Source organism: Chiloscyllium plagiosum, unplaced genomic scaffold (genome assembly GCF_037043375.1).
Source record: "Chiloscyllium plagiosum isolate Xiang-an unplaced genomic scaffold, Cpla_swu_hap1 HiC_scaffold_29, whole genome shotgun sequence".
Lineage (NCBI taxonomy): Eukaryota > Metazoa > Chordata > Chondrichthyes > Orectolobiformes > Hemiscylliidae > Chiloscyllium > Chiloscyllium plagiosum.
Window position 1 is genome coordinate 95849469 of NW_028270167.1, and position 13468 is coordinate 95862936.

Consider the following 13468-nt stretch of genomic DNA (forward strand, 5'->3'; position numbering starts at 1 on the left):
GTATCCAAGTCTCTCGACAACTTGTCCAACTCGATCAAGTCACGGCTCCTCCGTCTTCACTCCAGTGAGAAAAGCCATCAACCTTCCATCATAGGACATGCGTTCCAGGCAGGCAGCATGTTGGTAAATCTCCCCAGGACCATCTCTAAAACTTCCACATCGTTCCTATAATGAGGCGACCAGAACTGAACACAATATTACAAATGCAGTCTAACCAGAAATCTTTCGAGCTGCAGCAGAGCTTCGCAGCTCTTAAAGACAATTTCCCTCCGAACGAAAGCCAGCACACCATATGCCTTCTTCCGAACTCTATCATCTTGGGTGGCAACTTTGAGGACCTATGCACATGGATCCCCAGATCCCTCTGTTTCTCCACACTGCAAAGCATCCTGCCTTTGACCCTATATTCTGCATTCACATTCAACCTTCCAAAGTGAAGGACTTCACATTTTTCTAGTGCAAACTCCATCTGCCACTTATCAGCCCCTTTCTGCATCATGTCAAAGTCCCGTTGCAACCTACAACATCCCTCCACACTGGTCACAAATTCACCAACATTCGTGTCATGGACAAACTTACTCACCCACCCTTCCACTTCCTCGCCCAAGTCATTTCTAAAACATCATCAAAAGCAGAGGTCCCAGAACCGATCCCTGTGTAACACCACTGATCTATGAGCTCCAGCCTGAATATTTTCTATCTACCACCACATTTGTGTTCTATGGGCCAGTGAATTCACCATCCACACAGACAGGCTTCCCTGCATCCCTTCTTCTTACTTCCTGAATGAGCCTGCCATGGGAAAACTTATGAAATGCATTACCAAAATCAGTATACACGAGATCCAAATAATGCAGTTCCAAAACACAGTGAGTTGCTGAAGTGAAGGTGAGATTTCATTCATTTATTAAGCAAACTTAACGAAATACACAAACAAACCAAAACTCTTAAAACTATGAAATTTGAATTGATACTTCAACATGGTTCGATGAGTGTTCACTTAATTTGCTGAGTAATGTTAGAGATATTTAGTTAATTTATCAAATCCAGGTAAAATCTTCAAACGTACAGCAGGAAGTTGTCAAATTGATGAACAGTTTTGGTAAGGATAATGCTGAGGAAAGAATTTTAAAAATCGATACAATATCTGATTAATTATGCTTGCTCCTCTGAATGACTTTTCAGACTTTTTTGCCGTGTATTGTCTCAGCAACTTTTAAAAGAATAGTTTTTTTATAAGGTTACTTACATTTCCAGAGACCAGCTTTTAACAAATGAAACATTGAACTGAATGGAAGAGAAATTCGCAAGTGACTGTTGTGTGCAACATTTTTGTGATAATATTTTAATGTCTATGAGCCCAAGTGTTGATGTTCGTTCCTCTGTTACAAACATATTGTTTTTTAATTCACTCTCAAATCTGCTTTATTTTCCATTCAAATATCATTTACGTTACGGCTGCGACCAGACATTCTTCAAATATGTTGCAATCTCTGGTGATCTTATATGATTCCTTACTCGTGCCAAAGTCCCATGTCTCCCAACCTCTTTCATAGAATCTCAGAATAACACAATGCAGAAGAGGCACTTTAAACAATTGAATCTCTGCTAACTTAGCTATGCCATATCGAAAGGGGTCCCACTTGTGCACTCAGCCAATAACCTTGAAAATTATGACACTAGTGTTCATGCAAGTATTGGCTAAAAGTCGATTACTCTCCAAGGCAAAGCGTTTCAGAATACCACCACTTCTGGGTTTTCATTTTTGTCAGAAATTCCCCTGTGACTATCCTGTACTTCACTGTAAAACAATGTGCCCATTTTTTGGTATCCCTTAGTCGAAGGGAGACACCTGTTTCCTCATCTCCATGACCATGCCTCTCTCAATCATATATATTGCTCGACCTGGTTGCTCACAGTAAGCAACACGGGCTTCTGCAGCCTCCATTCAGAGCTATTCCTTCCAGTTGTGTACTGCCATCCTGCATTCTTCATGAGGCAAGCCCTAGTCCCTACTGAACGTTTTCCAATATACTGGCAACGTGCAAATGCAGACATGTCAAATCTTCCATACTAATAGTCTCAGTGAGCCCATACAGAACAAAAACTCTCGGAATGCTTGAATTAAATTCACGCCTTCAAACCTGTTAGTAAAATAAAGTTTCTTCCTCTTTGAATTGGAAGAAGGGATAAGAAAATCGTTCTCTGAAGAACGACATTAAGTGCAATCACAACTGTTTCTTTTTAAAATAATCTACCATTTAACCCCACTTTTCAATCTGTTTCTACAGTCCTTTGACAGGAATGACATTTGTCTATTCCTGTGTACTATCCAAAGGCAACATGAATTAAGAATTCGTCTTTTTTTATTGGAAGGGACCCCTTGTGATTGCCCTGTTGCCGGTAAAGTAAAAGAAAAGAATCGAGATTGACTTTGTTTTTCTCTGCAGGTCCTGAGTTTTCACATTGTTCACATCTTCCTTCTTCCCTTGTAATAGCCTAATAAGCGAAATACTCCAATAAACACGACCGATGCACACCCAACACCATATCACATATCCCTTCACCAATACAATAAGCCATACCTCACACAATATTAAAAGCCTGTTTACAAACACAACAGTCCACCCTCCACGTTATATGAAAAGTGTTTTCATGGATACAAAAATGCATGTTTCACAGTACATAACCCCACCCCCCCCCCCTTTACCAATGCAATCACACACACACCACACAATATCAAAAACACCTTCACCAAACAATTTCCGTCCACCAATGCCCTACCCCGACAACATCCTATTCATTGATCTAGTTCTCAGTTGCCAGGCAACCACTGAATATTCTTCATTTTAGTGGTCATTGGGGCTTTTTTTCCTTTTGTTTGTCGAGTTTTGGCAGCAGATTCTTGCATGGGAGATGATCTTTCAGCATCATCTGTACCTGGGGAGAGATGCAATTTTTTCGGTGAGGAGTCGGGTATGAAAATGAGGAATTGCAGTTATATTGCAACTGACCGAATGAATTCAGAACACATCACTAAACCCCTATCACCATTGATATCCATTTTGTCTAAAATAAGGAGAACTCCTGTCCCATCAATGACTGAGGAATCCCTTCAGAAGATGCTGCGGTATGAGGAGCTGTCTCCCAATCCATCAATGACAGTTCCATCACTGAATCAGAAAGTGAAGACTCATCAGTGTCATTTTACCAAAACCATCACGGGATATGTTGATGATGCAGCTCAGGATGTGCTATAATTTACAACTACGGATGATCAGTTAATGCTGACTATGATAATTTAATCAGGGGTTGAAGTAACTGGGTATAACAGCAGACCAAACCCCTTACCTTTTCAAGATAGTCGGTTTGCTTCTCAGGAGAGTCCAGTTTGTTCCTGCCAATGTACATCACTTGAACATGGGCATTGATATGTTCACAATCTTCCTCTGACAAATCCAGCATTACTAAAATGTTGAGAGGATATGGACTCAGCTTCAACACGTCAAAGCCCCGAATATGAGTAATAGCTAAGAAATATTCTCAACGTAAGGCTCCAGAAACATTTTAAAAAGTATCAGAAGTACAGAGAATAATGTGTGCTAGTTCACAAATCTAAAGTATGCCTGGAGCAATTCGCATACTTTGTTTGGCACAGGTGCTTAGTTGCATGGCACAATGGTTCAATGGTTAGCACTACTACTGTATAATGCCAGAGTGCCAGGTTCAATTCCAGGTTCAGGCGACTGTCTGTGTGCGATTTGCACAATCACCCCCTGTCTGTGTGCGTTTCCTCTGTACCTGTCACGTTTCCTCCCACAGTCCAAAGATGTGCCGGTTAAGTGAACTGGCCTTGGTAATTACCCATTTTGTTCAAGAATGTGTAGGTTAGGTGCACTATTCAGGGGAAATGTGAATAATAGATTATGGGTGTGATACCCATCAGAGGGTTGGTGTGGAATTGTTGTGCCAACTGGCCTGTTTCTGCACTGTAGGGGTTCTATGATTCTATCTTGACTTGATCTATGGTGGCATAGAGCGGAAGATCAAAGAAGTTGTGATGAAACTGTGTAAGACATGCTTTCAGCCTTCAGTGGATGATTGCATCCAATTGTGGGTGATGGACATCCAGAGTGAGACGTGACATTAGATAGGAACAGGGAAAGAGTTGCAAGAATGGATCTGCTGCCATTGGACTTCAATAACATAGATAACTTTGTTAATTTAGGACTGTTCTTTTTGGAGAGGTGAAGATCAAGACACTTTCAAAGTCATTATGGATGTCGACAGTATTGATCCGGGGAATGGACAGGAGCACTTTTCCATCTCATGCCACAACAGTCTCAAACTGAAAACGTGTAGTTACTGGAAAAGAACGAAAAGCAATTCAAGAGGGTAGGTTGGGGATCGATGGCATTGGATAATATAGCGATTCAAGAGCATATTTCTTGCACTGTTGGGGACTGTTAAGTATCCATAAAAATATTCAGTGTGGCAAGTAGAACATTTAAGAGAAGTCTTGGATTGATTTGTTTTTTCGAAGAAATTATGCAGACAATACAGGACGAAAGGCTGTGCTGCAGAAATTCTTCAACTATGTCTTATATTCGGAGACCTAAGTGTACCTCCTTGGAGTGGACATGTGTTTCGCAGGCGCAAGCAGAGTTTCAATCACGAAGCACCAATGATTATGTGAGAGACGGAGTTTTTCTAAAGTTAATGCCTGAAACAATTAAGTTGAATTTCTCCTCTCTGAAGCTTTTGGATACCTGGTGTTAAATGTTCATCATCTGCTCGTTTACACTCAGTAGTTGGTTCTGTTGCAGGGCTTGTCGATTCTGGAAGGAAAGTCAAACATGTGAGATGTGGATTGAGGAAATAACTAATGTAAGGAGAGCTGTCGAGATTATGATGCGTGTAAAGCTTTGAATACGGACAGAGAATAGAAATACCGACAGAGTAGGAAAATGACATGTTGGAACAGGGTGTTGGAGAATTAGATATGATGGAACAGAGGGTTAGAGCTTTGCACAGAGCAATGTAAAGTTATGTTTATCATGTTTCCTAAACGCATACAGGAACGAGATCTACACCATAAAAAAACAAGATGGTTATGACACGAGGCAACAAGTTCAAATGATCCAATTACATCACTGTGGATGTGACTTCAAATCAAACAACTGGCAACGACTGTAAAACTGGAGCCTTCCATGTACTTCATTGAACAGGACAAGCTGCAAAAGAGGATGAGTAAAGATTTTTACAATCACAATTTGGTTGAAGTAGATGGAGTGAAACTCTTACTCCTGATAACTGACTGTAAAACCAGCGGACACTGTTTTAAACATGGTTTCAAAGGTTCAAAGAAAGTACAAAAGGAGGAGTTAGAACTTGGGATGCACCGTCGAGAAGAATGAAGGCTTTCGGCTCAGTTGAAGCATTCAACAGGTCGTTAAACGATCATGTAATCAGGAACAAGTGTCAGTGCAATGGAGTCAAAGTAGGACATGAACAGTATGGAGTGGGTGAAGAAGAGGCGAGAGAGAGGAGAGAACGTAGATTGACGTTATCAGTATAATTTTGACAACATATAAAATAAAAACATTACACAGAGCCTGGAATCTCCTTTAAAGCTATGAATTATCTGAAATAATTGATAATATGCATAATCCGGTTAAGGACCTGAGTGAGAAAGAGCAGAAGATAAGGGCTAGAAGAAGGAGAATAACAGGAAGCCCTTGCAGGTTTTAAATTTCAACTGACTGGTCTGTTCCTATGATATACGAATCACAAAACCAGGTCAAGTAAACGTTGTTAGTGTCTAACCCTCTTTGACCTCTTAGTGAAATCTGCACTGAGTCATAGTCTCAATCACTCAAGTTTTTGAGGATTTATCGTGACACTTCTCATCTCTTAATCACATGAAAACTTAAATCAGAGGAGTAGTTTAAATGGAATTCTGGTGATTATCAGAGATAGACTGCTATACAGTACTAAGAACAGGTAATTTCGATTCAAAGAGTATTTACTAGTCAGGGTTTTTTTTTCCCCACTTTGAAGGGCTTCAGATTTGTTGGACATTGGGACCGGTTCTGGGGAATGTGGGACTATTATAAAGTGGACGGACATCTGAACCAGTTCGGAACCAATGCCTTGGAGGAGTTTTTGCTACTGCTGTTGGGGAGGTTTTCAACAAATGTGGCAGGGGCCTGGGAACGAGAAGAGAAAACAAGTAGGGAGCGAGGTGGAAACTCGAGACTGGAAGAATCATGAAGATAGCATTAATAAAGGGAAGAGTAGCCAGGGAATGGATAAGCTCAAGGGAACTGGTGGCCTGAAATGCATCTACTTTCATGCAAGAAGTCTAGTGTATAAGGCAGATGAACTTAGGGCTTGGATTGGTGCCTGGAAGTATGACGTTATTGCAAACACAGAGACTTGTTTGAAGGAAGGGCATGATGATTGGTAACTAAATGTTCCACGTTATAGACGCTTCATACAGGACAGGGAGGGAAATAAAAGGGGCCGGTGGAGTTGCATTGCTGGTCAGGGATGATATCACGGCTGTGCTAAAGAAGGACACTATGGAGATAGTGGGTAGCGAGGCATTATGGGTGGAACTGAGAAATAAGAAGTGTGCAATTACATTGTTGGGCCTATATTACAGCCCTCCCAACAGTGAGCGTGAGATAAAAGAACAAATAGTAAACAGATTATGGAAAGATGTAGAGGCATTAGTTTAGTGGTGATGGGAGATATTAATTTTCTGAACATTGACTGGGAAACACTTAGTGTCAGAGGTCTGGATGGGGTAGAATTTGTAAGAAGAATTTGTAAGGGTGTAGGAGAGTTTTCTAGAGCAGTATGTCAATAGTCCGATGAGGGAAGGGGCCATATTGGACCTGGAGAAAGTGAGGTCTGCAGATGCTGGAGATCAAAGTTGAAACTTTATTGCTGGAACAGCACAGCAGGTCAGGCAGCATCCAGGGAACAGGAGATTCGACGTTTCGGGCACAGGAGATTCGACGTTTTGATTCCTGAAGAAGGGCCTGTGCCCGAAACGTCGAATCTCCTGTTCCCTGGATGCTGCCTGACCTGCTGTGCTGTTCCAGCAATAAAGTTTCAACAGCCATATTGGACCTGGTACTGCGGAACGAGCCAAGACAGGTGGTAAAAGTTTCAATGGGGGATTACTTTCGGAACAGTGACCACAATTCTGTAAGTTTTAGAATACTCGTAGATAATGATGAGAGTGGTCCTAAGGGAAGAGTACTAAACTGGGCCAAGACGAGTTATATCAAAATTAGGCCGGAGCTCTGAAATGTGGTTTGAACACAGTTAGTTGTAGGGCGGTCCACATTTGATATGTGGGAGACTTTCAAAGATAGGTTAAAGATAGTGTCAGAAAGGCATATCCCGTTGAAGGATAGGAAGGGCAAGATTCATGAACCGTTGATGACAGGAAAAATTGCACGACTAGCCAAAAGGAAAAGGGAAGCGTCTCTAAGATCTGGGCAGCTAAGAACAGAGCAGGCGCTGCAGGAATATAGGAAGAGTAAGACTGGTCTTAAACGATGAATCAAGTGCTCTAAAACGGTCATGAAATACAAATTTAAGGCAAATCCCAAGCATCTTATTGTTATATAAGAAGCAAGTGTGTAACTAGAGAAAGGATTGGTCCACTAAAGAATAGTGAAGGAAGGCTGTGTGTCGAACCTGAGAGAATGGGTCAGATTCTGAATGATTACTTTGCATCAGTGTTCACTGAGGAGAGGAGCATGAATCTTGAGATTAGAGATAGAAGTTTGATTAGTCTGGATCACGTTGACATAAGTAGGAAAGAGATGTTGGGTAGGCTAGGGGTTATTAATGTGGACAAATTAGCAGGACCAGATGGGCTCTATCCCAGGTTGCTGAGGAGAGGCGAGAGAGGAAATACCTGGGGCCCTGACAGATATATTTGTGGCATCCGTGAATGCAGGTGAGGTGCCGGAGGACTGGAAGGTTGCGCGTGTTCTCCCCCTGTACAAGTAGGGTAGTAGGAATATATAGCTACAGACCAGTGAGCCTAATTTCGGTGGTGGGAAGGTTGCTGGAGAGGGTACTGAGGGATTGGATCTGTTTATATTTAGAAAAGAACGGGCTTATCAGTGATAGGTAACATGGTTTTGTGCGGGGGAGGACGTGCCTTACCAACTTAATAGAGTTCTTTGAGGAAGTGACCAAATTGATAGAGGAAGGAAGGGCTGTTGATGTCATATACATGGATTGTAGTATGGCATTTGATAAGGTTCCCCATGGTAGACTAATGGAGAAAGTGAAATCACATGGTGTGCAGGGTGTTCCAGCTAGGAGGATAAAGAACTGGTTGACCAACAGGAGACAGAGTGTAGTAGCTAGAGGGAGTTTCTTGAAATGGAGGAAGATCATCAGTGTTGTTCCGCAGGGTCAGTGTTGGAGCCACTGTTTTTTGTGATATACATAGATGATCCGGAAGAGGGCACTGTTGGTATTATCAGCAGGTTTGCAGATGACACGAAGATTGGTGGAGAAGCAGAAAGCATAAGGGACTGTGAAAAAATACAGGAGGATATAGATAGACTGGAGAGTTGGGCCGAAAAATGGCAGATGAATTTCAATCCAGACAAATGTGAGGTGATGCATTTAGACAAGACTAATTCCAGAGAGAATAATATGATGAATGGAAGAGCCTTGGGAAAAGTTGATGGGCAGAGAGATCTGGGAGTGCAGGTCCATTGTACCTTGAATGTTGCTGCACAGGTGGACAGAGTGGTCAAGAAGGCATATAGTATGCTTTCCTTCATTGTGCGGTGTGTTGAGTATAAGAGCTCAACTAGCCTCTAGCCTACCCAACATCTCTTTCCGACTTATGTCAACGTGATCCAGACTAATCAAACTTCTATCTCTAATCTCACGATTCATGCTCCTCTCCTCAGAGTCATGTTAAAATTGTACAGCACGTTCATTCAGCTGTATTTGGAATACTGTGTTACAGTTCTGGTCGCCACATTACCAAAAGGATGTGAACGATTTGGAGAGGGTGCAGAGAAGGTTTACGAGGATGTTGCCTGATATGGAAGGAGCTAGCTATGAAGAGAGTTTGAGTAGGTTAGGTTTATTTTCATGAGAAAAAAAGGAGATTATGGGGAACCTGATTGAGGTCAAGAAAATCATGAAGGGTATAGACAAGGTTGATAGAGACAAGCTTTTTCCCAGGATGAAGGATTCCATAACGAGAGGTCACGCTTTCAAGGTGAGAGGTGGAAAGTTTAAGGGGGATACACGGGGCAAGTACTTCACACAGAGGGTGGTGGGTGTTTGGAACGCGTTGCCAGCAGAGGTGGTAGAGGCAGGTACGGTAGACTCATTTAAAATGTGCCTGGACAGATGCATGAGTAGGTGGGGAGCAGAGGGATATAGATGCTTAGGAATTGACCCACAGGTTTAGACAGTACATTTGGATAGGCTCAGGCTTGGAGGGCCGAATGCCCTGTTCCTGGGCTGCAAATTTTCTTTATTCTTTGGTTCAATTACAAGGGCGGGGGGCACAGGCTCAATGTGAGATGGTGAGATGTACGAAGGAGTTTTTGATGCAGAGAGAAGTAGGAGATGGCTATGCACTGCCAGAAAAGGTTACTGAAGCAGTCACATGGGCCACATTTCAGAGGCATTTGGATGGTTATAGGAACTGGAGGGAAATAGAGAAATACGGACCAAATAAGGGATGACGATTTGTTTTTTTAGTTCAGAGAGGGCATGATGATTGGCAAAGGATTGGAAGTCTGAAGGGCCTGTTCCTGTTACGTACTTCTCTTTCCTTTCTTAAGAATCAATGTTGGGGAATAATCTGAGAGATAACAATGGTGTTGTAATATCTGTCGTAGAAGAAGATTTGAAATAACATTTCTGAGTGGTCTTTGGAACTTTTAGAATTTTAGATCCCCGAGTTGTTGAAACATTTGAAAGTGCAATGAAGGAATGAAAACACATGGCTAGAAGCAATACCAAGGAGAAACACAACATAAAGGAGTGTGGGAAATCACGAAGGTCGTTCTCAACATGAACAATTGTGAATAATCGGCCTGATCGCAGTCACTACGTCACAGACAAGATTGAGAAAGTGAAAAACTCACGCTGCCCTAATTACAAATATGGCATTCTGAAAGAACAGGATCACAGTTTCCCAAGAAACTACAAGGCTCACCAAAGCCATCACCTTCACTCAGTAAAAGCATAGTAGGGATCTCATTTAATATGTTCCCACTGCCTGCAGCCACTACATGCTTCAGTCACAATGTCTCAATTCACACTGAGTCACTCCGATCCACTGCACCTCAGCCCTACGTTTTACACATCTCAGTCTCTACATCCATATCGCCTCAGTCACTAAATCACATTGTCCCAGCTACCAAATCCCATTCACGTCTGTCACAACATCCCACTTTGCTCAGTCACTCTATTACACATCTCAGTCAAAATGTCCCACACGTCTCAGACACTGTAGCACAGTCTGCTCAGTTAGTACATCCCACTGCCATAACTCATGAATTGTATTCCCCTCAGTACCTATCGATTCACCACAGTAATTTAATCAATTTGCTTGATACATCTTCTGTTCATCACAGTTATTCAATCGCACTACCACCATTCAAGAACACGCAATTCCCTCTGTCACTGCATCCTTCATCCCTCAGTCACTGCAATCACTTCCTTCAATTTCTAAATGGCACTACCCTTAATCACGCCACAAAACTAATTTCAGACATGATATCTTACACACAGGAGCCACTAATCCTACACACCTCAGTCATTAATCCCAATATCCACCTCAAATGACATGACAACTTCCTCTGTCACAATATTCCAGGGCTCTCAGTCACTACATTTCACCACCATCAGTTAATCCATCGCTCTCTCCCCTCATTTATTGTTTCCAGCTACGCTCATTCACACTACTGAACATCACTCCCTTAGTCACTGCATACCTCTCTTCTTAGTTAATACTCACTCTCCCCTCAGTCAATACATTTCACTTCCGTCACGGAAGTCACAAGTTTGCAGTTCTTGAACTCTCAGTCTGACCTGTTCTTCTGAGTGATATGTGCCGTGGTTCACAATTCAGAGCTCTTGTTCTCATACATTGTATCAGAGTACATCACACCTTTTCCACACTGCATACCAACTTACTGAAGGACAGACAGAGTCCTTGGCACAACATTACAGCCAACTGTCAGACTTATTGGTGATATTGCTTTCAATGTCACAAAAATACCCATTGGAAAACATCCAGTCCGACTAAGAGAGGATTTAAAAATCAAATTTGGGGTATAATCCGAATATCAGTACTCCCTGGTGCAGAAGATGCAACGGTTTGGATGACAATCTTTCAGAGGATGATGGAATTATTTTACATGCAGTTCCATAACTTGTTGGAAATTTGGAACTACAATAAAAGAATGCAAGAATCTCTGGGAGTTACAGAAAAGAGGAGCACCACATAATGGTGGGCATGATATCATATCTACCATAGAGTCATAGAGATGTACAGCATGGAAACAGACCCTTCGGTCCAACCCGTCCATACTGACAAGATGTCCCAACCCAATCTGGTCGCACCTGCCAGCACCCGGCCCATATCCCTCCAAACCCTTCCTATTCATATACCCATCCAAATGCCTCTTTAATGTTACAGCCTCCACCAATTCCTCTGGCAGCTTATTCCATACACGCACCACCCTCTGAATGAAAAGGTTACCCCGTAGGTCTCTTTTATATCTTTTCCCCTTTCACACTAAACCTATGCCCTCCAGTTCAGGACTCCACGACCGCAGGAAAAAGACTTTGTCTATTTATCCTATACATGTATCTCATAATTTTGTAAACCTCTATAAAGGTCACCCCTCAGCCTCCGGCGCTCCAGGAAAAACAGCCCCAGCCTGTTCAGCCTCTCCCTATAGATCAAATCCTCCAGCCCTGGCAGCATCAGTCTGAATATAGAGAAGTGTCCTGGATACCTGGCCTAATTCCAGGCACTTCATCAAAATTAGAACAACAAAATGCAAGCATCACCCAGTCCTATCTGCATGATGACAACATCCAAACAAAACGTTCAAATTCCAAGGCTCGTAACGTTAGACATGTGCCATTAACTTCTATTTCAAACAATCAACGCGGACAAGTCACAGTAATCAACATACAATATTCATAGCCGATGATTCCAGTGAATCCTTTCATTCCGTTCCCTGTGAAGCCTTAATTACGCATCTCCCAGAAACCACAATCCACATAAGTCATTGAAAAAAGTCACAATACCCCGCACTTACTCCGTACTGAAATGTTCGTGAGGAAAAGAGACAGTGTTTGACGTAATATTACAGATATTTGTCGAATGTAGCTGAAGTAGTGTTTGCATTTTTAACGTCATGAAAGTATCAATCGGAGATGTATAGTGTAATTCCAACTAAGAGGCAATTAAGCAATTAATTTTGAAGTGTAATCGGAGAGATGTGATCAGAGTGGTGGATTATGTGTTACAAAAGATGGAATGAATTTGGAAGACGATTTCTCAGTGAACTTTGGGGATTTTATACCTTCAGTTCCCAGAGTTGTTGGAAGTCTTCTCACTGCAAGAAAGAAATGCAAATATATCTAGGAGTCACATGAAAAACGAACATATTAATTTAGTGCTCAAGACGTCACAGCTGTCCATTTCAATATAAAGACCAATCCTGAAAAAAATGTCTTCTCCCTGTCAATACATCACATCTTGGCTGACAAAGTGCAAGCATCACCCAGTCCTGCTGCATAATAAGAACATCAAAAGGAATAGGATTCTGTTTTAAGGCACTCTAATTCATGACATCTGCAATTGCATCCCATTTCAAAGAGTCAAATTTCACAAGTCACACCAAAATGAAATTCTACTCGCAATAGTCATTGGATCATACTTCCGGCAGTTGGGCAACATATTCATTTCAGTGACTTCATTGCACCCTTCCTAGTAACTTTACCTCACACATTCATTCAAAAAAAAATCACAATCCCTTTCGGGCATGCATCTTACAGTCAGTGCCCTGAATTCAATCCTGCAGCTATTTGTGGATCTAACTGAAAGTGAGATTGCTTTTAACTTCATGAGAGTGTCAATTAGAGAGTTAATGTGTACTTTCGACTGAGAGGGAATATATCAAGGAAATTTGAGGCATTATCAGAAAGATATAAATCATGCGGTTTCTCCACCTGATTCAGCACTTAACATATTCCGCCTCATCTAAGCACTAAACGCTATGGCAGTCCCAGTCTATGTCATAAAACTTAAAATCTCCTACTATAACAATCCAATTGCTCGTGCAAGTCTCCCCAGAGTCCATGCATATTTGTTTCTCTATTGCCCGTTGGCTATTTGGGGGCCCACATTTCAACTCCAGTAATGTCACTATCTCCTTCT

The 13468-nt window shown here is 41.9% G+C and overlaps 1 protein-coding gene across 1 annotated transcript in view; it reads right to left on the reverse strand.

Annotated features, from left to right (window-relative positions):
- Positions 1-2789: 2789 nt before the first annotated feature.
- LOC122547008 (uncharacterized) overlaps positions 2790-13468 on the reverse strand; it is a 57739-nt gene continuing 47060 nt past the window's right edge. Inside the window, exons 12-15 of the mRNA XM_087976554.1 lie at positions 12612-12644; positions 4770-4838; positions 3352-3467; positions 2790-2940 (exon numbers count right to left, since the gene is read on the reverse strand). Of these exons, the coding sequence (XP_087832680.1) occupies positions 2857-2940; positions 3352-3467; positions 4770-4838; positions 12612-12644 (302 nt within the window). The 3' untranslated portion in view covers positions 2790-2856. The remainder of the gene's footprint in view (positions 2941-3351; positions 3468-4769; positions 4839-12611; positions 12645-13468) is intronic.